The sequence below is a fragment of the Cupressus sempervirens genome, chromosome 4 (genome assembly GCF_028749045.1).
Source record: "Cupressus sempervirens isolate cs-2001-9-10 chromosome 4, ASM2874904v1, whole genome shotgun sequence".
Lineage (NCBI taxonomy): Eukaryota > Viridiplantae > Streptophyta > Pinopsida > Cupressales > Cupressaceae > Cupressus > Cupressus sempervirens.
This window is the reverse complement of record NC_143121.1, coordinates 300,160,729-300,183,476: the sequence shown is the minus strand read 5'-3', so window position 1 is coordinate 300,183,476 and position 22,748 is coordinate 300,160,729. Positions and strand designations below refer to the sequence as shown.

Genomic DNA, 22,748 nt, shown 5'->3' with positions numbered 1-22,748 from the left:
TTTGTTGGGATCACATTTGTCATTACACCAAAAGCTCGAGCTATTAGTGAACTTCACAACAACCAGAGACAATGATCCATGAGAGGTGGTTAAGCACATGTCACAAATCCATCGGTCTATGTTAAACAGTACCTTCACCTAAAGGGGACGAAGGCACCAACCTATATGGGAGACCCTATTCTATGTGGGGTAAGACCATCAAGGCCAAATACTTAGATAATGACAGAGTTGAGCTATCTTTACTATTCCTAATCCACCTAAAGGCTCTCAAATGTGGAACTTGATCATTAATTGCAGATCTCTTCTTCCTCACCTACCTTTGTTGGCGAATAATGGGTTCACAACTAGATTTTGGGAGGATTCATGGTCACGAACCCCTAAATTACTTTGCCGATCTTAACGAAGCTAGACATGGTCTATAATGAGTCTAGGGTTCCAATGTCAAGGACTATGGTCATTCTTCTTTTGAATCTAACCTATCTATTTATTCTTGGAAGGATTTCTTGTCTCGGGAAATTCCCCCCTATTAGAGTGTTCTACTACACATTATTCAAGAAGAACAAACTTGCTCTATTCGTGGAAGGAAATAAGCCATTTTAGAAAACCCATCAACTATGACAAATATTGAATCATGTCCTTCATGCATTCTTGGTAGACTAAGGACATAGTCCATACTAATTGAATCCCATGGCTTCCCATGGCTTGTTTGGGATTGGTAGTGGTTAATACAAATCTACATTCTAACTTCTTCCTTTGGCACATTGGCATACTTTACACTTCTCAACGAGCTTTTTAACATCATTGTCCATAATTGGCCAATAATAATGTGAACTCAATTGAGTTAGCATCTTATTTTGTCCAAAATGTCCTACCAAGCTTCTACTTACACAAATACTACTAGACACATGCCCTGCGCAAATATTATCCCAAGAGATTATAGGGATCTTTTTCTTACCATCCATATTTCCCTTCCATAGAAAATCTCTCGTATGTTTGTTAATTGTGTCCAATACAATATTAGGTGCTTGCAAAATTGACATAACATAGTTAGGAATGGAGCTCAAACCAATTCTATGAGTAAGATCTACCCTACTAAAGATAACCAATTCGCCTTCCAAGAAGATATACTCTCCTTAATGGAAGCATTAATGTATGACTAGTATGAGACCTTGTTATCTCCACTGAAAAAAGGAATACCTAAATACTTACAAGGAATACAAGTGATAGAAAATCCTAAGATCTTTTGAACAGCAACTACAACTTGCATAGGAGTACTAAAAACAAACATTTTGGAGTACTAAAAACAAGGACTAAAAAAGTTAGAACCAAGATATGTCAAATGTTTTAGATTATTGCAAAATTTCACTTTTGTCATCAAACACTAGAGTGGTCAATCTAATAAATTGATGGATTCTTTAAGCAGGAAGAGTTTGAACTTGCAAGAATCTCGAGTATATTAGGATTTGATGACTTGAAGGAGATGTACAAAGAAGATAGGGACTTCACAAAACCATATAAAGCTTGTTTAACAACCCTTGGTAGTGATAGAAGTCATTGGATGGAATACATGATACAAGAGGGTGTGCTATTCAAAGGCAACCGACTTTGCATTCCAAGAAGTTCCATGGGAGAGAATCTATTGAAGGAGAGACACATTGGAAGCTTAGCAAGACACTTTGGACAAAATAAGAGGCTGACTCAATTGAGTTCACGTTATTATTGACCAAGTATGGGCAATGATGTTAAAAAGCTTGTGGAGAAGTGTAAAGTGTGCCAATGTGCCAAAGGAAGCAGTCAGAATGTAGGTTCGTATCAACCACTACCTATCCCAAACAAGCCATGGAAAGCCATGGGATTCAATTAGTATGGACTTTGCCCTTAGTCTACCAAGAATGCATGAAGGACATGAATAAATATTTGCCATAGTTGATGGGATTTCTAAAATGGCTCATTTCATTCCATGAATAGAACAAGTGATGCTACTAATATTGCAAATTTGTTCTTCTTGAATATTGTGCAATAGAACACTTTGATAAGGGGGAATGTCCTGAGAAAAGAAATCCTCCAAGAATAAATAAATTGGTTAGATTCAAAAGAAGAATGACCATAGTCCTTGACATTGGAACCCCGGACTCATTATAGACCTTGCCTAGCTTCGTTAAGATTGGCAAAGTAACTCAGAGGTTTGTGACCATGAATCCTCCCATAATCTAGTTGTGGACCCATTATTCGCCAACAAAGGTAGGTGAGGAAGGAAAGGAGATCTGCAATTAATGATGAAGTTCGATATTTGAGAGCCTTTAGGTGGATTAAGAATAGTAAAGGTACCTCAACTCTATCATTATCTAAGTATTTGGCCTTGATGATCTTACCCCACATAGAATGGGGTCTCTCATACAACTTCCATGCTAATTTTGCACCCAATGAGACATTCCTTTGCTCTTGGTTGTGGATGCTAGAGCAGATATTATCCCAAGAGATTATAGGGATCTTTTTCTTACCATCCATATTTCCCTTCCTAGAAAATCTCTCATATGTTTCTTAATTGTGTCCAATATAATATTAGGTGCTTGCAGAGTTGACATTACATAGGTAGGAATGGAGCTCAAACCAATTTAATGAGTAGGATCTACCTACAAAAGATAACCAACTCACCTTCCACGAGGAAATTGTCTCCTTAATGGAAGCATTAAGGTATGACTAGCATGAGACCTTGTTAGCTCCACTTAAAAAAAGGAATACCTAAATACTTGCAAGGAACATAAGTGATAGAAAATCCTAAGGTCCTTTGAGCAGAAGCTACAACTTGCATAGGAGTTCTAAAAAACAACATTTTGGAGTACTATACACAAGGACTAAAAAAGTCAGAACCAAGACATGTCAAATGCGTTAGATTATTGCAAAGTTTTACTTGTGTAAAGTTTTACTTTTGTCATCAAACACAAGAGTGGTCAAAGAAGATAACCAAAAGATAAAAGGAATACCTGAATACTTGCAAGGAATTTAAGTGAGAAAATCCCAAGATCTTTTGAGCAGCAGCTACAATTTGCTAGGAGTACTAAAAACAAACATTTTGGATTTGTTAACTATTAAAAAAGGTTGTAACTGATATGTATGCCATAGGCCATAAGGACTTGTCACCTTACTTAAACATACAATTTTACAGATTTGGTTAATTTTATCGCTACCCAAAAAGATTGGATAAACTCTTCAATGTTGTGTACAGAACAACCATATGTCATATACCTGTATAATGTCCATGGTAAATATAGGTGGCACCCAAAGAGTTGCTTCATTAAAAATATATATAAGTGTACAGTAAATCTCAGAAAATAAGGCAACTCAAAATCATTGCCTCTATAGGGAGAAGCATGACGCATAGGTTTATTCTAGACAAATGTGTGGAGATTGAAGATTGAAGTTGTCAATGATTAAAATTTGCTGGAGAATATAATAATAATTGGAACCCTTACAGAAAAGCTATTTTTTAGTGTCTAAGATTTCCACAAATTTATTGGATTGACTATATTTAAATTAGCCATGTTTGTGATTTAACCATAGATAAAACATCAATAACTAGTAGGCAAGAGCCTACAGCACATTGGTAAATTGTGATTAATTAATAATAATAATACATGAATAATATATAGTCCAGACTTCAACGGATTACCTATCAAAAAAAAAGCATCAATAACTAGTATATTTTCATGTTTATTATGGTTCCCTTAAGGGTTCTAGGAATTCTAATTTATAGTTATCTAGTGCACAAGATGAATGCTAACATATAGATGCTTCTGCAATGTTTTTAAAAAAGGCTTTATGCTTCTGCAGTGGTTTATAAAAATCCTTGTTTTAAGGCATAAAATTATGTGGAGATTTAAAGCTAGTTTTCTTGATAAGAATTCAAAGATTTGTTTGGATGTTTTTAAGAAAGCATACTTATTAAAGTATAGGAGCATCAATCCCTAAGGGTGCCAATTCACCTTGTTCACCTTATAATAATTTAGAGAAGCAGATTTTTCGCAGCAAGATGCGATTTAAGGCCTTCAATGGTCCACAAATTAAGGTAAGGCCTACAACATCTATGAAGACTAGTAGCATTATCAACTTTAGTGTATTCAATAGGGTTTTCAAAAACAAGATTTTAGCATGTGCAGTGAATAGAACAAGTTTGTCATTATTTAAATGTGTCACAGAATTATCTATCTGGAAGTGAAATAAGCTGGATAAGCCAAAGCATCTAAAAATGCAAGTAGCAACATAATAAACTTTCTTGTATTCAATGAATTCTGAAAACAAGATATTTAACGCGCACAGAACAAAAATAATAGGTTTACCGTTATTTAGATGTGCCACAATCCATTTATATTTAGAAAAATGGGCTTTTGGAAAACGAGTATCAAAGCTTATTGCTTGATAGCAATAGCATCAAAATTCTCAAATTGTAAACCACCAATTTGAATGAAGTGAGCAAAAAGAAGCTCATCCTCCATATAAATCTGCAAAAGGTTTAAAACAAAAAGCTTGTTCAACAAAAGGAACAACAAGAAATCATTATAAACAGCTAACATTCATAGTTTGCACAATATAACAGAACATGGCACTTGAATCCACAGCATCTACCACAAAGGTAAAGAAAACTACATCAATTACTAGCATTAAAATACAAGAAAACTGCAATCTATCCCGCAGGTATAGAAATGATACTTTTCCAGAAGGTGGATATATAATGACAGTAGGTCTGATCTATATACCATGCAAATGATCTGGCATTCATACCTAACTGGAGGCAAAATTGAGTAGCAAGTTTTTCAACTCATTAAACTCATGAGGCAAAACTGGTCAGTCAGTTGCAAGCAGTAAATGGTCAAAACACGTGTACATTCTAGCAAGTTGCTAGAAAATCTTCACGAAATCCACAAGTTCCAATCTGAGCAAAATACTCAACAGCTAAGGGAAAAAGAATAGGCCTCTCATACAGATAACATGCAAAAACAATTTTTTACATTTTTTCACTTACCCTCTTGTTCATTTGACAACATAGCATCAATATACAAAAAATCAGTTAATACCTAGAAGTTACAAAGTTGTGAAAAATGACATGTTCCATGAAGGTCTATATGGTCTGAAAGGCATTAATTGGGCTCGGTGCCGAAGATTGTGTTTCTATCCTGTCCTCTATCAAACCAATAACATGCCAAGGGCACTCCCGTCAGACCCCACAAGGGTTTATGTCCTTTGGCCTCGCTAAAGTCTTCACACCCTAACCCTTGCACGTATCATTACCCTTTCACTCTGCTGGGGAAGAAAACAGAGTTATTTTGGGAGCATTTGATTTGCAGATTGTATATATTCTGTGTTAAATTTCAGTGAAACACAAGAATGTGTCACTCCCCCCACACCCCCCCCCCCTCACCACCGGAGGCCCACACTTCAAGACGGGGGCATATCGGATACTTGGGGACAGGGTCGGGACATGCCCCCACTCTGTACGATTACTGCCCCCAAAAATAGCCAGGGATAGCCAGGTGTCCCTGGAACTCTCAGGATGCCCAGGAGTCCCCTGAACATCTCGAAACTTCTAGGAATCTCCTGTGCCTAATTATCTAAAAAGTGTATATGTTTTTTAATCTTTGCAAGGAAAAATAAACAAAGAAACAAAAGAGTGAAAATAGCAAAACTAACCAAAACTAATATAAGGGGGAATATATAAACACATAAATCAATATAATGTATGCTTATTATGTTTATATATTTATCTGTTTATTTTATATATATACACATATACTCTGTTTTTTGTTTGTTTGTATTTTTCTATCTGTATATAGCTAGATACACATTTAATTGTCATATTTTTATTTTTATTTATTTGTTTTTGTATTTATGCTTCTTTTTTAGTTGTATGTTTATATCTTTTTGTCTCTAGCCATATAATTTTTTACTCGTGTTATTGTGTGCGCTCGTGTTGAGGTTTATTTTCTTTTCCTTTATTATCTCTCTTATGTCACATCTTTCTTTCTCCCACTTCTCTTCCTTTTTATTGATTCTTGGTCTGCAACTTGTCATTTTTTGAATCTTTGAACTCTCTCATCTTCAAAATGAATCATAGAGTATGATTCAAAATATTGACGTTGTAAAAAATGACATGGGCCCTAAGGATTTAAGTTTCTTAGCAAAGGGTTTAAGTTTCTTAGCAATAATTTTAACTTGAGGTGAAGAATGAAATTCAAATGCTCAAGAAATGGTGTTGTATTGCAAATCAAAAGTGGCAAGGAGCTAAGTAGTTCAAATATGAGCATAATTTCAACATCAAGAACAACATGGACACCTTGATCGTCATCAAACCACAAGTTGTCCATTAAGCGAGCAAGCATAATTTGCAGAGAGACAGCAAGAAGCTTCACCATTTTCTTGCCTCCAAGTATTTTGTATAAATGTGTACATTTACAAATCCTTCTTGTCCTTATATAGTATATATCAACTGTGCAAATGCATTGTTTATACTACATGCAAATATGCATGTATATCATTTATTGATATAATTATAAAAGAATAAATAAATGATATATTTATATTGGAATGTTTACATATCTTGTGCTTATTCAAGCAACAACATGAGACTTACAATCTTATTCAAGCTCCTTACGAGCAACCACGCTAGAAACAACAATTGGAAAACCAAGAGTCGCAACATAGAATTCGCCTTTTACAATGAGACAAATACAACCAATAGAAGACCAAGAGTCACGACTTAGAATTCCACAAAGATGTCCCTCTTGGGATTTGAACCAAGGTCTCCACAATGAGAACTCATTGCTTCAACCAACTAAGCTAAACCCCTTGGACATAAATATACGATATATAATAACTATATAGCACATTATTTTCTACTGTATATTCTATTATTTGTTTATTTATCATTTATAGTACAGTTTATATCATTTATATATCATTTATAATTATATAATAACCTATGAATAGTACATCAAAAAATACATTGTTTTCCTATTGTAATTACTATCTTTATGTATTACTTACAGTAGAGTTTTTTGTTTATTATATTATTATGAACTTTTCATAATAATTAGAGTACGTATTATAATTATAGTAGTTAAAAATGCTCAAATTTTAAGCATTCGTAACCTCATTTCAAATTGGATTGTAACTGTCCATCAAGAATGTTTGAGATGAAAGACTAAATACATGCATTGATACCATGATGAAATAAGGATTTGCAAGGAGATGAATTCATTAAAAATGTTTTAAAAAACTTTCAAACAAATGCAAAATGGCCCGTGTAATTGGGTGCCATAGCCAACACACCAAATTGTTTTACAGACCGCACAATGAAAAGTCTTTACATGGAATGCGATGATTACAAGATGTGTACGAAACAGATTTATTGAAGGAGTCTTAAATATATATATAATCAGCATGTCTGAAGCCGAGTTCCCAAGCTTTTGCCAACACTGCCTGCCTGCGCACAATGAAGCTGTAGAATGCGGCATGCATATCCTTTGAAGAACATGAGGAGCACAGTAATGTAGACTTTTTTGGCATGTTGGAAACAACCAGGTAGGCATGTCTGCAAGACATGGAACCATAGACAATATAACCGTATTGTTTTTCAGGCCATCATAAAAAAAGCACCATTACTGAACTATAATAATCACAGTTGAGCACAAATTGGATTTGTTTGACAGTTTTAGCAACTTCAAGGTGATGCAATTATGACAAATGTGGAGTCAAGTTTATCTGCCCTATGTGTTAATATCTGTAGCTTCAGTAAGATATAGGGATCACATCAATGACATACATACATTTGCACATAATTCCTGTACTCAATCAGGATTATTATTCATACACCTTGGTAGAATCCTTGCACCTAATCAAAACCATATATAAGATTATCTTGCAATTAGCATATCCAACAGAGCCAAATCGTTATTTAAGTTGTGAAACAAATTAACTCTTGTAAATGCATTCAGCATGTTGGTAAACAAATTTGTCACTTGAAAAATACATATTTTGCCCAAGGGAATGTGTGGCAAATCAATTTCTCCAACAGTTGGATAGGCCCCTGATAAGCGACCTTCCTCTGCATTGAGGGGCAGCTCCCTCGTAGGATGTAAATTTTGGGTTTTTAGAAGGTTAGAGATAAAAGCAAGTATCAAGATTTGCAGCACTTCGTCCTTGCTCAAAGACTATACAAACTCCTAACAAGAACTCATACTGATAAAGATTCAAACTCCATCATAAATACCAATGAACTACGCATACAAGTATCAAATGAAATAACTTTAACTTTCTATAGCATGGGCACATTTTGAAGATACCAAGAAACATGCTTGATCGCATAGAATAGGTTGTTAACTAACTAAATGCCTTTACAAAAGAGAGAGAATAAAATGCTATATCCTCCTACGATGAACATAACTGATAAGAATTTGAATAACTCAAGGTATTGAAAATACTATCAAATTAACTTGCTTCTCAATACATGAGGCAATACTACTTCAGTAATAAAGTTGTCCTCTCAATTCTTCAAGTTTCAAGAGTCCTTTACAAAGCCAAAATGATCCCTTATGTAGACATTGAGGTTTAGAACTAATCCCCCATGGTTAATAACTACCTCCCAATTACGTGATTTTGGTGAGGTTAATTAACCTTACAAAAATTAACCAAAAATGGTCAACTTCTTAACCTTTGACCCCAAGTGTCATTTTGAATCACTAATCACAAAAATATAATTTAAAAGCTTGAAACTTCACAAGACTTGTGAGTTTGATGAAAGATCAAATCGAGAGCTATACTGAAGTGTGTCTCCATCTACATTTGCTTAGAATTCTTCTCTTTCAGAATTTAGCTTTCTCTCCAAGCAATCTGACTAAATATTCTGTCTTTAGTTCAATGGTGATTCATATGCACTCTTTCACTTTAACCCTAAACTACATGTCATTGGAGCCATTAAATTGATCTCATTAAACCTTGAATGATTGGAGGCACATAGGAGTCTAGCATCATACTCATAGCTCATAATTAACTTTTTAAGACATTCTTTTGACTAGATTAGACAAGGTAATTTTCAATTGACATTTGCATATTACAAGTCCCCATTTTGCTTGGAAGAATTCTATCCAATAATGCACAGTATTATAGATGATTTCATGGCTAGCAATAGAACAATGTCTGGTGTCATGCCAATAGCCATGGTGGTGTTAGTATCCTCGTCCACTCCACCCATTTTAGTCACATAAAAAATTGTTGTCCATCTAGGTCATGGCATTGGCTGCAATATTGTAGTGTGAGTTGCCACAATGGAAGCTACAACTGCCATCATTGACACAAAATTGTATGAATATTCTATTGTGATGTTCGAAGGCTTTTATCATGGCCCAAGCAACATCTTTATTGAAGCATATTCTATCAATTACTTTGGTTCCTTCTCTGCGATGCCGACAATATTTGCTTGAGGAACTCTTTATCACTTTTTCATTACCACTCTCATAACTTATTACACATGTTGGGTTGGTACCACTAATAGCAATTCACATATGATTCTCTTCGAAGCTTTTATACTAGGTTGCATCGTCATTGTTCACTCATTTGGTGGAATGTATTTCCTCCATGTAGAGGCATTATGTCGCACGATTGTCATATATTCCAAGAATTAAATTGTGCCCAATTGGCATTTCAAACAGTTTTGCTCACATGGGATCAAACATTCGGCTCAAACGATCCATTCATCCTTTCTATTACTCAGAAAACCATTATCACCTTCACACAATAACATGCCTAGGGTTTTTTTTTATTATCCAATATTCAATGCGTTGTCCACATATCAACTTCCTCCTCATCGGATTGCATACTTAAACAGTTGAAATACTTTGCTCCAAGAGAGGGTGTCATGAATATGACGAGTATCATGAATATGACAGGTATAGCACAAGTTTGCTTCCCTTCCTTTTGAATCCATGAGTGTTCCTCTCTCTATAGCTTTCATGATCACACCCATGAAATGGACATCTGCATATTCCATATCCTCGAGAAGAGCCACACAATGAGCATTTGTTCCTATAGCCTATGTAAGCTTGTCTAAGCATATATTTTATGCTTAGAAATGTGACCAACCATGAAGTTGTTGATTCAGCCACCAATGCAAATGAACTTCTCCTAGGAACCAAAGATGGCATGGGCCAGAGCCTAAGCCATTTTTCCATTTCCACATTTCATCTGGGCCCAAGACCATCAACCAAGTCTTTCCATTAATGCTCTTTTTTCTTGTCACCATGCTTGATTTGGACTCTACAATTGTGCTTACCATGGCACAAACATCACATATGAAGGGAGATCTAGTTTCATTGAGGATACTCAGTAGTTTGCACTCAATGATTATGGGTATATTTGTAAATGTAATGGATCTCTAATAGAGGTATACAAATGTTCAGATATAATCTGACTAAAGACTAAATTATCTAAATAATTGTAGTATATATAGATCAGACTTTATACTGCTGAATTCAGCATAATATGTTTGCAGCAGATGTTCCTTATTACAATTATGTGCGCAAGATATTCAAACGTTGTAGATAATACTATACACATTATTGCTTTTTTGCTTTTTCTCACCTCGGTGTTTCTCATTATATATCTCTCGGTAGGGTCATGTCTACGTAGAGATATGCGTCTACGTGGCTTGTAGCCACGTAGGGTCATGTCCCTATGTGGACACAACTCGTGCCACCCTTAAAACATAATACATATTGCAAACGATACTTGATGCCCAGTAATATCAATATGTAATGGTGCACAATAATTACAGATTAGTCAAGGTGCTCGATAATTACAGATCCTATTTTAGTATCTGTGTTTATTATTGCATATTTTATATATATATATATATATATATAAACAAAAGATAAAATATATGTATGAGTGTGTATATATATATATATGAAAGCTTTTCCAATACATATATTTAATATAATATGAACTTCACTTCTAGTCAAGCTACTTTCAACACTTCCTCTTAGCGAGGCAAAAGTGAGACATCAAGGTTTCTCATATTCTTTTGATATGTGCACTGGTATCAACTTCATTGATACCTATCAAGAGAATAGGTTATCTAATTTCCAACACTCTAGGACAATAAACAAAAGTAGTCTATCAAATAACAGCAATCACAATGTCATTAACTCTATTATGACAAGTATTATAATCTTTGGCACTCCGAGACAACAATTCTATGAAGTCTGACTAGAATACATTCGTTATAATGAGCTTTGGCACTCTCGATCAACAACTTAATGAAGAATGTCGCGATAACAAGTCTACCATTTAGAAGATCGTCACCTTACAATGGTTACCTTCTATTTATATATGTCAATGAAAGATTGTCACCTTTCATTACATATCACATGCAACTATGAGATAGTAACATTTTAATCAACAATTTATATGAATATACATATATATTTCAAAATTGAGATTTGATTTCAATAGTTACAATCATAGTTGAGTCGTTCCAAGTTTCCCTTTGAAATACTCCAATTTCTCCAATTTGGGCTTGGATAGAGGTTTAGTGAGTATATTAGTTGTTTGTTCATTTGTACTTATGTATTCTAGCTTGAGAAAATCTCAATCTACCATATCTCTAACATAATGATAAGGGATTTCAATATGCTTAAATCGATTGTGTAAAATTGGATTCACAGACTACTTGATGCAGCTTTGATTATCATAATGGGTGACTGATGGCTTCAAGGGTTTCCCAAACAATCCAACTAGCAATTTTCTTAACCATACTACTACAAATTTGGCTTTGTATTCTTCAATACAACCATCTAGTGCATGCTTGATTTTGAATAACCATTTGGAGGAGACAATTGATTTATCTTTAGGTCTAGGTACAACATCCCATACATCATTTTTTAGTGTGCATTGATATTCTTCAATCGTAGCATCTTTCTGAGGTTGACATGACAATGTTGCTTCAATACTTGCAGGTTTTGTTTTGATGAGTTCAAATATTTGTGCAACATAGAATGAATAGCTCCTTGTTCTCTTGCTTTGTTTGAATACTTCATCAAGTTCTATTTGATTTTCTTCTATCAATTTTCTTGCCCAAAATGGCCTCTTTACTTTTAGGATTTCCAGTATTTTCTATATTAGAACTTGGAGTTGGAGTTGCAAGACTTCCAGAATCACTCACTCTGATTCTCCGTTGTGGGTTCTCATCTAATTCGGCATTTGGTTCTATGTATGATTCATCAATGTTCTTTGAGAGATTAAAAGCAATGTCTTCTTCAAATTTTGCATCTCTGCTGATTTCAATAGTTCATTTTCCACGGACATAAATCCTGTAACCTTTGGATGATCCACTATATCCTACAAGAATGCCCTTCTTTCCTGATGGTTCTAGTTTAGTTCTCTTTTCCTTAGGAATATGAATGTATACAAGACATCCAAAGATTCTTAGATGGCGTAGGTCTAGCTTGTTTCCTATGAATACTTCTTTAGGCGTTACACTCCAATATTGAATGAGGACATCTATTTTGGATGTAAATTGCTGTATTAGAAGCTTTAGCCTAGAAAGAGATGTGGAGATTTTGGTCATGCATCATGGCTTTGGCAGATTCTATAATAGATCTGTTTTTTTCTTTTTGCAACTCCATTATGTTGAGGATTATATGGTACAATAAAACTCCCTCTTAATCCCAAGAGAGATGCAGAATTCTTTAAAGTTTTCTAAAATGTATCCACCCCCACTGTCGGATCTTATAGTTTTGATTTTCTTTCCAGTTTGGCCCAAAAAGGCATGAAAAATGTCGAGGATATGGGTTTAGCCGAATCAAATGCTAGAGTCTTTTCATTTTTGGGCTTTAAACTCTTTGGATTTGGATAACACTTCACTTGATTCTTTAAGTTTAAGAAAGTAAATCCAAGTTTTGCTATAGAAGTCATCTATTAAAATTGCATAGTACAAACATCCGCTTAGAGAAGGTACAAACATAAGACCACATAGATCAATGTGATTAAGTTCAACTACGGCCTTGAATTTGTGTTCACTTTTGGGAGAGGACCCATTTGTGTTTTTACCTAAAGCACATCCTTTGCAAATTCCAAAATGATTTGTTTTTTTCTTTCTGCAACTCCATTATGTTGAGGATTATATGGTACAAAAAACTCCCTCTTAATCCCAAGAGAGATGTGGAATTCTTTAAAGTTTTTTGAAATGTACTCACCCCCATTGTTGGATCAGAGTTTTGATTTTCTTTCCAGATTGGTTTTCAACTAGGGCTTTAGACTCTTTGAATAACACTTCACTTGATTCTTTAAGTTTAAGAAAGTAAATCTGAGTTTTCCAAGAGAAGTACAAACACATCTATTAAAATTACATAGTACAAACATCTGCTTAGAGAAGGTACAAACATAGATCCACACAGGTCAATGTGATTAAATTCAACTACAGCTTTGGATTTATGTTCACTTTTGGGCAAGGACCCTTTTGTGTTTTTACCTAAAGCACATCCTTTGCAAGTTCCAGAATGATCAAGTTGTAAACTAGGTAGCCCCGTTACTATTTTTTCTATGGATGGTAGGGCACGAAAAATGGAGATGTCGAAGTCTTCTATGCCAAATTTCATGAGTATTTGAGATTTCAGGACTTAGATTTTGATGGTTACAAAGTTTGTGCAAATTTCCATCTCTGAACCCGATGGTTATTGTATTCTTAATGTTGGAGTTCTTGGGCCATGATAGTACTTTATCCTCTTGGAATGTGATTTGATACCCTTAATCTGCCAGGCCAGAGCTTGCAACCAAGTTTCTTTTTATGCCAAGTACAAACAATACATTTTTTAGTTGAGGTGATACCTATTTTTAGTTGTATTGAGCATGATCCAATTCCTTTTACCGGATATGTAGAATTATCCCCAATAGTTACTTCTTCAGAGGAGTATCCTGCAAAACTTTCGAGTTTGTCTTTTAAACCTGTTATATGACGAGTTGCTCCATTGTCTATTTATCCATGTATTTTTGTTGGAGTTGAGTTCACTTGAGAGGGCTGAATAAAATGCAAAGTTTTCATCCTTTTCATCTTTGACTTCTACTAGGGATGCTTGAATTTTCTTTCATTCCAGACAGATTTTATGTGTGACCAAATTTGTCACATTTGAAGCATTGAACTTTTGACCAATCTCTTCTCTTGTATGTTTTGTTAAATTCCTTTCCTCTTTTTCGTTTGAAATGCCTTTCTTTCCCTTATTGTTGGTATTGGCTTGAAGGGCTTGAATTTCTCCCTCTTGATTTGGGCTGATTCCTTTTGTAATTAATCGTGATTCTTCTTGAGTACATTCATTTTTGAGTTTCTCAAATTTTGGAAGTTCAGGTCGCGAGCTTAGTCCATGAAAAAAAGCTTAAGGGTAAATCCTTTTAGGGCTATAATATGAAGTACTTTATCATCCACTTGATTTCCGATAGTCGCAAGTTGATATTTTAACTTTGTGATTCTTAGAAAATAAGATGTAATAGGCTCTCCATTGTTCATTTTAATGAACAGTAGTTCTTGTTTTAATGTGAGCAGTCTACTGGTATTATTAATCTCAAATGTATTTTTGATGGTGGAGAACATCTCATAGGCAGCTTTGAGTCTTGATATCAAAGGAAGTATATGATCTTTGACATAGTCTATGATGATTTTCATGGCTTTATTATTTTGTCTTTTCCATGTGGTTTTGTCTCGATCATTTTCAGCCATAGACTTATTTTCCTCTATGTATCCTTCTAATTCCATTTCTCAAAGAACGATCATTACTCGTATTTTTTAATTGGCCATCAAGTAATTTTGGAACTCTTTTAGCGCTAGCGTATTTCGTCAAACAAGTCTAATCCAGTCTCATGTGCTTCCACATTTTTTATGCACATTCAAACTTCCATATTGCGCATACGTGCCTATGCTTTTTAATCATGTGCTCACCCACAGAAGAAACCCGCTAGTATACTGAGGTGGCAATGAGCAAGCATTTAAGCATTTCCTTGATTGGTTTCTAAATGTACTGCAGGCTTGGAATGAAGCTTGGATCATAGCGCAATTTTTAAGACTATGAATTTGCTACATCGAATGCTCATGTATGGGCATGTATTAAGATAGAGACACATCATATGTAACATTGTTCTCATTAGCGAGCAAATAAACATTCCCTTCTCACGCAGCAGATCCAAATCATTGGGACATGATATACCGCAGGCTAGAGATTGAACCTTGGATTATCACTTTTATCCCTCAAGATTTCAAACTCATGTTACAAATATACTGAAGGAACATATCAACATCACAATATGCAGGCTTTGTTTCCAACAGAAAAATAAACACGTGTTTTATCATATGCATCATCCAATGGAGGGGCAACCATAGTTTCAAAAATCATAATCACACTTCAACTTCATTTGTGTATGATCATTGAATAAGATGAATCATGCACATTATCCCTTATCGTGTAGAAACTTCAAATCATTTAGAGGCACATGTTGCTGGTTGGAGCACCAAATTCAAGGTTGACCTAGTTTGAGATGGTTCATCTTTCAATCCTAATATTTTATCAATTTGGACAAAGAGGTTGATAACCAACTCCAAAACACGTGTTTTGGACTTCAATCTTAACCCTTTTAATTTTGGAGGTTAAGGTTGATGGTACGAAATGCATGTTTGAGAAGTTTATCTTAACTCTTTTTCTCAGATAAAAGGTTAAGATTTTAGATCAAAACACACATTTTGTACTCCGAACCTTAACCTCTTAAAGGTTAAGATTACTAATGCGGATGAAAAACACGTGTTTTAACACCTTTCATTAACCTATGGTATCTTGAGGCTCGAGTACCGGAATTTGATAATTCGAAGTACAAGGTGAAGTTGGGGAAGAGTCGGCAGCATTGAGATTGCATAATCATTGAAAAGGCCATTGATCACATGATCTTTTAAACTTCAAAATCAACACATTCAAATTAAAGACAAAGCTTACAAAACGACAAAAATAAAGACAGGGCAACAACAAGCTCTATCTAGGGACAAGGACTGACTGGGACGAAGCTTGAACCCAGAGCAACTTAGAACAGTGCCTTATCCATTGGGCTATAGAATCATATTGGGAAAAACAACTTTGTAAAGGATTTAACTAACAACAAAAATGGGACAACGGAAAGAAAGACTAAAACGCAACGAAACTGAATGAAAAGCAAGACACCCACAAAGAGCACAACAAAACTCCTGACTATGTACAAAAAGGTGATGGACCACACACTTCTAATGATGGTAATGCTTCAAATGTTGCCCATTTTAAGGTAAGGGGAGTTGAGTACCACTTAGGTATAATAGTATGAAAGAATTTTGTCTGCATACCTCTTTGGCCTGGAATGGGCCTCTCCATAAAGAATCAAAATTTCCATGTCAACCCTTTGGTTCTTTGCATTTGTCCCAAAGTAAAACAAGATCACCCTCTTGGAACACCCTTTGCTTGGCCTTCCTATCAAACAACTTCTTTACTCAAGATTGACATTCTTGTATTCTGTCTATCAACACTTCCCTTTCTTCTTCCAATTTGGTCAAATACAATATGAGCATCTTTGAATTCGTGATTTTCAATAGCATTCTGCAACTTCAAAGTGGACAATTCAAGAGGGAGGGGAAAATTAGCTTTAGTTCCATACAAGATCTCAAAGGGAGATAGCCCTGTTGCCCTCGTCTTAGTGGTGTGATCAGCCCATTATGCATCATAGACCTTTGGTTGTCATCTATCAGCTTCCACGAAATGGATATAATGTTTTTATTGCTTGCTTATGCTTGACCATTTCCATGTGTGTAATAATCTGAGGAATGAGAGAATATGATTCCATATTGATAACAGAAGGATGACATTTCTCGGGATGAGAAGTTCGTAACATTATCAGCAACAATCTTGTTAGGGAACCCAAATCTAACCAAGATATTTTGCTTAATAAAACTACACACCACTTATGAGGTTGTTTGCTTGACTGGAATGGCGTCCACCCATTTGGTGAGATACTCAGTTGCCATCCAAATGTGAGTGTGTCTGGCACTAGATTGAGGATAGATAGGACCAATAAAGTCTAGGCCCCATTGCTGAAAGGGTTCTTTGATCATAATTGGTTTCAATGGGAGTGTCGCTAATTGAACTCGTCCTTTGAAATGTTGAAAAAATTCACATTTCTTGACCCATTCCTCTACATGTTTGACCATCACAGGCCGATAGAAACAATTTCTTAGAATCTTATAGGCAATTACCAATGTTGAGTAGTGTCCTCCACATTCTTTGTTATGAAATACCTGAAGTAACTCCTTTCTTTGATCGGAATCCACACACCTCAAGAAGGTGCCATCTATCTCATTTTTGTACAACATGTCACCCCAGAGGATATACTCTGCAGATTTTTAATTTAAGTTCCTCTTTTCCCTTGGTGATAAACGAGCAGGACATTCTCCATATGTCAAAAAATAAGCAATGTTGGAAAACCAATTATTGACATTACTAACAAATAGAACCAATGACATTTCTTCCACATTGGCCTTACACAACCCTCTTCCTCTAACAAGCTTTGTAGATATTGAGATCGAACTCCTGGACTTTAACTATCTAGGAAGCTCTTTTGTTTACACAGCTCTCTTGTTGTGTTAGGATAGTTTTCACTGTTATCAGGGACAAACTTTGGAATGAGAGTTTAAAATATAGAACCTGAATTGTTTCACTACTTTGACCACAGCATAAGCATTCTTTTCAATCAAAGGGCATTTCAATTCATGCTTTTTGAGAGGAATACTCATGAATGCTATCAGGGTTTCATCATTTCCTACATTAGAGTGGTTTAGTATGGCAGATAAAATGTTTTCGGACGCATAACAATATAAATGAATTTTTGGAGAAGTTTGGATAAGAAAGGGTAAGCGCATTAGCAATTGCGAATGTAATTTGTTCAAAAGCAGCTTTGCCTTCCTTTGTCCATTTGAAATTTATATCCCCTTTCATAATATTCACAATTGACCTTGTAATTTATGAGAAATCCAGCACAAATTTCCTTATAAAATATATCTGAACAAAGAAGAACCTGACCTTTTTGGCTTGCTTACAAGCAAGATACACTGTTGGATAGCTTTCACCCTCTCAGGGTCTATTTGGATACCTCCCTTTGAGACAATTTGTCCCAACAATTTGCCTTTTGTCACTCCAAAAACAGGTTTCTTAGTATTCAGTGAGATGCCCTGAGTTTGACATTGATGTAAGACAGATTCCACGTGATGCGCATGATCTTCTCTCTTTTTAGAAAATGCGGTACGATCATAAATGTACATGACGATGATCTTATTCTTAAGGTCTGCAAATGAATGACCATTGCACATTGAAAGATGGCTATAGCATTTATTAAATAGAAAGGCATCCGGTTGTAGGCAAATGTGCCCCATGGGGTGGTAAAGATTGTTTTATGTTGGTCCTCTAAAGCACTAATCTGATTATAGCTGGAGAAGCCATCTAGCATTGACATGAGCCCAAAACCAGATACCAACTGCAAGATATGATCCATCACAGGGCGCCCGTAATTATCCTTGAGTGATGCCTGATTTAGATTTCAGAAGTTTGCATATTTTTATCTCACCATTCTTCTTCCTAATTGGGACAATATTGGCTACCCATGTGGAATGATGGATAGGGTAAATAATCTTTTCTTTAAGCATTTTATCAACTTCATGGAATATGGCATCAGCAACCTTTGGATTGAATTGCCTTTGTTTTTGCCAGAAAGGAGTTGAACCAAGCTTTAAGGGAATTTGATGTTTAAATTTCCCGTTCATGAATTCCATCAGATCTGCATAACCCCAAACAAAAACACCTTGGTATTCTTTTAACGAATTCACAAATTCCTCTCTTTCTTTCAATAATAACTCTTTCCCAATCAGGACCATTTTTGGATTTTCCTCTTAACCAATATTTACCTTTTCATGATCTGAGGAATTAGAAGGCCAAGCATTCTCAACTTTCTCCTTCCTCTTATCTTTTCCATAATTCTCTAGAGTGACTAGTCCCCTTGGAATAGCATTCCCTTTCAGTTGAATGACGTCAAGATTATCTTCTTTTTTCTCTTCTTGATTCCTCACTTCAATATTGTTTGACCCTTCAAAATTCAAATTAAAGAATGGAGCTCATTCAAGAAATGTGATGATTTTCCCATCATCATCAAAGATTTGCCAATGTTGGTCATTATCTAGCACACTGGGTTTGTGAATCATCTCTGATGTGTAAATATCTCTATTAAACTCAGGGTGAGGAATAAGGAGTCAATCGGCCTTGGAATTTTGCTCACAAGGAGTTGTTGATATAGAAAGTGTTGAAATGCTCAATCTCATCCCATACTCTATTTTTATAGGACTTCAATCTTTTATTCTTGGCTTAGTACTGCCCCCAAACCTGATTGACAACTAGTTCTGCATCTCTTGACACCTTGAGTTGTTTGAATTCCTTTTTCCTTGGCATATTCAAGATTGAGAAGAAGAGCTTCATACTCTGCCGTATTGTTGGTAGTCTCACAAGCTAGCTTATAAGCCTTTGAAAAGTTTTCCCCTTCAAGCGACACTTAAACCACTCTGGCACCGGAACCAGAAGAGGATGAGCTACCATCAAACTGCAAAGACCACAATTCCTCGGCTATTCTAGGCATGAGAAATCATCATGTAGGTACCATGTCCTATGTCAACGTACAAAACTTCCGCCCTTGGATCATTAGAGTTTAAGACTGTGTACTTAACCTTGGGTTTAGGATCAAGCCTAACCTTCTTATTTCCAATTGGGATGAAGGCATGGGACATGTCCATTTTAATCTCACCTCCAAGATCTTCACAAAAACTTCTCCTCAATAACATCCCATAACTGGTTAGAATATCAGCAACCAAAATATTCAATTTTTTGGATGCACTACAAGAGCTACTTGAGCATCTTTTAATTGATCAACTAGTGGGACTTCTTTTGCTTCCATTGAATACACTCTTTCTGATGGTTTGGTTTGTTTAGAGGAAATTCCATATCAAGTAAGCTTTCCCGTAATTGGATGATAGTTTTGGCATCTTTAATTAGGGTTTGTAATAGGTAAATCCTCGCCCTTGATCTTAAATTGATCTTGTCCCTTCATTCTAATTGCATAACTATAAAAGGCCAAGGCCTTACCATTTGTAAAGGGTTAGATTTTATGTTCATTAGAAGAGATTAGACTACAGTGGGAGGAGGCCTGTTGAAATTGTTGTCATAACACTATCAAAGTAATTCTTGACTCACTGTCGGTCTTCATGATAAATTATTTATGTAAATTTGGACTATTGCATGGTTTCTTCAATCCCTCACCTGGAGTAGATTTCATTTCACATTGTTTAAAAGTAGTGTCTAGTTGAATAAAATATATTTTGGATGTTTCTTTGGTGAACTCACTTAAGACCAAACCACTAGTTGTTTGTTGATTGTAAGTTTGCCTTGTATGGTCGAATAGCATTTTCATGAACTTAACTTCAAATATTGCTCACACATTGATATGTATCAATGGATGGTGTTAATGTAATGGTGGTAGTTTGAACATCTTACATTTATCTTAGGAGATTGCACTAGTTTGGCTAATGTTAATGGCTGAACTAAGTCTAATAGAGTCACAAAGACATCCACAATTTATTGCATTCTAGAAGTAGAATAGATTTCAAGACCCTTTTTCCCTTTGCAAGTTGTTTGGTTGGAAGCGATTGTAGAAGTTGAAAGAATTGATATCCATTGAATGAACAGCATAAGTCCTTGTGTGATAACCAACATATCACATTAGTATAATTGAGTCAAAGTCCACAATAAGAAGGAACCTTGAGCTTGTCTCATTTGATCTCACATTTCATCTACATTGTTTAGCATATGGGCATCCTTACTCAAGAGAGGGTTGGAGATTTAGTGTTTTATCCTGGAATACTAAGGAGTGGATTCTGTATGGTGTAGTGGAACAAAACTCACACCAATAGCACCTTGATTAATTGGTATTATTTGAGTGGTCTATTCAAGGAACCTTTTAAACAAAGAGTAGCCAATTGCATGGGATTGTGGAGGAGATGATAGATCGGAAATTCACGCACTTGTTCTCATGTACTAAGTTACCTCCAAAAAATAAGTTAATATTATCATGGCTCGAGCAATGGTTTGACATAAGGACCAAGGTCATTTTCATTAAGTTACCTACAACAAGTTGTTGACTATTGTAGTTCAATATTTGGGTGATACAGTGTGGTACGTTTGTAATACACTGTATTATGCAGTTATGTATTATTGTATATTACTGTGTGTTATCTGTAAGATAAGGTCATAGAAGAACAGAAAATAAACAGAATACATATCAAATTAGCATTCCATGTTTATGTATTCTTTAAATATATCTTCATGTATTTTATCACAAATTTGTTTATGAACTAAATATACAAATATTTTATTTCAATTTTGTCTATGAACTAAATCTACATATACTTTAATGCAATTTTGTTTTTAAAATAAATCTGCATATATGTCTATGAAATATTGTCCAAGTATTTCATTGTAACAACTGTGTAAAACTTAAAAAACTAGCAAATCTTAAAAGACAATTAAAATGCTTTTGCAGATTCTTGATCACGATGTCGCATGTGAGATACTTCATGTGGATGTCATATACCCTGTATAAAGAACTTGATAAATGAATAAATAATTAAGAGCATATTAATTATATATTGACTGTTAATGCTATTATTAAATAAACAATTAAATCAATGAATATATCAATTATACATATATATTATTAATGGTTAGATGAATAATTAATCAACAAAGAATATTATTCTAACACTATACACAGGACAAAATATTAATGCCCAATATTAACATGAGTTTTAACAGCGAAGATCCATAAGCATGAACTTCAGAGGGATACAATTAATAATCTCTGCAGACAATACAAACGATGAATAATTATTGAGTATGATGTATGCTGTTGACATAAAGAGCAGAATTGTCCTGCCACATACGAAATAACAAGGAGATCACCAAGGGATGTCGTCGATTCACACAGGAAGGATGCCGTCGGCTACAAAGTAAGGGCACATCCGTTGATAGGAAGGAGTATGAGTATTAGTAATCTACATGAGGAACAAGGATCTAACAGAAGAAATTGGAAATTAATATAAACAAAATCAAGCGATTAAGACACTGATTGACAAGGAAATCAGGGTAGTTCATTCCAGTCTGTGTATAACATTGCTGAAGCTTTTTACAGAATATATTCCTTGTTATCAAGGTTTGGAATACAAACTTGACAGATATGAATTGCATCTAATGGCAGAATATAATTATTAGGAATTGAATGAGGAAGACCATATCAAGGAATAGGGCTCACCAATGTAACAGCTCCAATCCCAGAAAGAGTAACAACCGAAGTCTTTAATCAATGAATAACTATCAATTATGTATAATGTCAGCAATCAAAGGGCAGGCACTTGATTTGGAAAAAGTAAAAGTATTAGTGATCGATGTGAGGAAGAAGGGTCAAACAGAAGAATAGGAAATAAATATAAATAGAATCGAGAGATTAAGGCAATGATTAAAAAGGAAATCAGGGTAGTCCATTCAAGTTTGTGTCTAACATTGCTGAAGCTTTCTACAGAATATATTCCTTGTAATATCCAGGTTTGGAATACA

General features: G+C 35.0%; 1 protein-coding gene across 3 annotated transcripts in view; it reads right to left on the bottom strand.

Moving 5' to 3' along the window:
- Positions 1-4,152: 4,152 nt before the first annotated feature.
- Positions 4,153-22,748, bottom strand: part of LOC149561198 (ATP-dependent RNA helicase) — a 33,769-nt gene continuing 15,173 nt past the window's right edge. The window contains exon 2 of one of the 3 annotated variants that reach the window (XM_089825011.1): positions 4,153-4,499. Coding sequence is in view for 1 of the 3 variants with exons in the window: in XM_089825013.1 (XP_089681139.1) it covers positions 7,430-7,585 (156 nt within the window). In the remaining 2 variants the exon portion in view is untranslated. Of the gene's footprint in view, positions 4,500-7,220; positions 7,586-21,478; positions 21,731-22,748 lie in introns of those variants that run through there. The other 2 variants (XM_089825013.1, XM_089825012.1) reach the window with 2 other exon arrangements.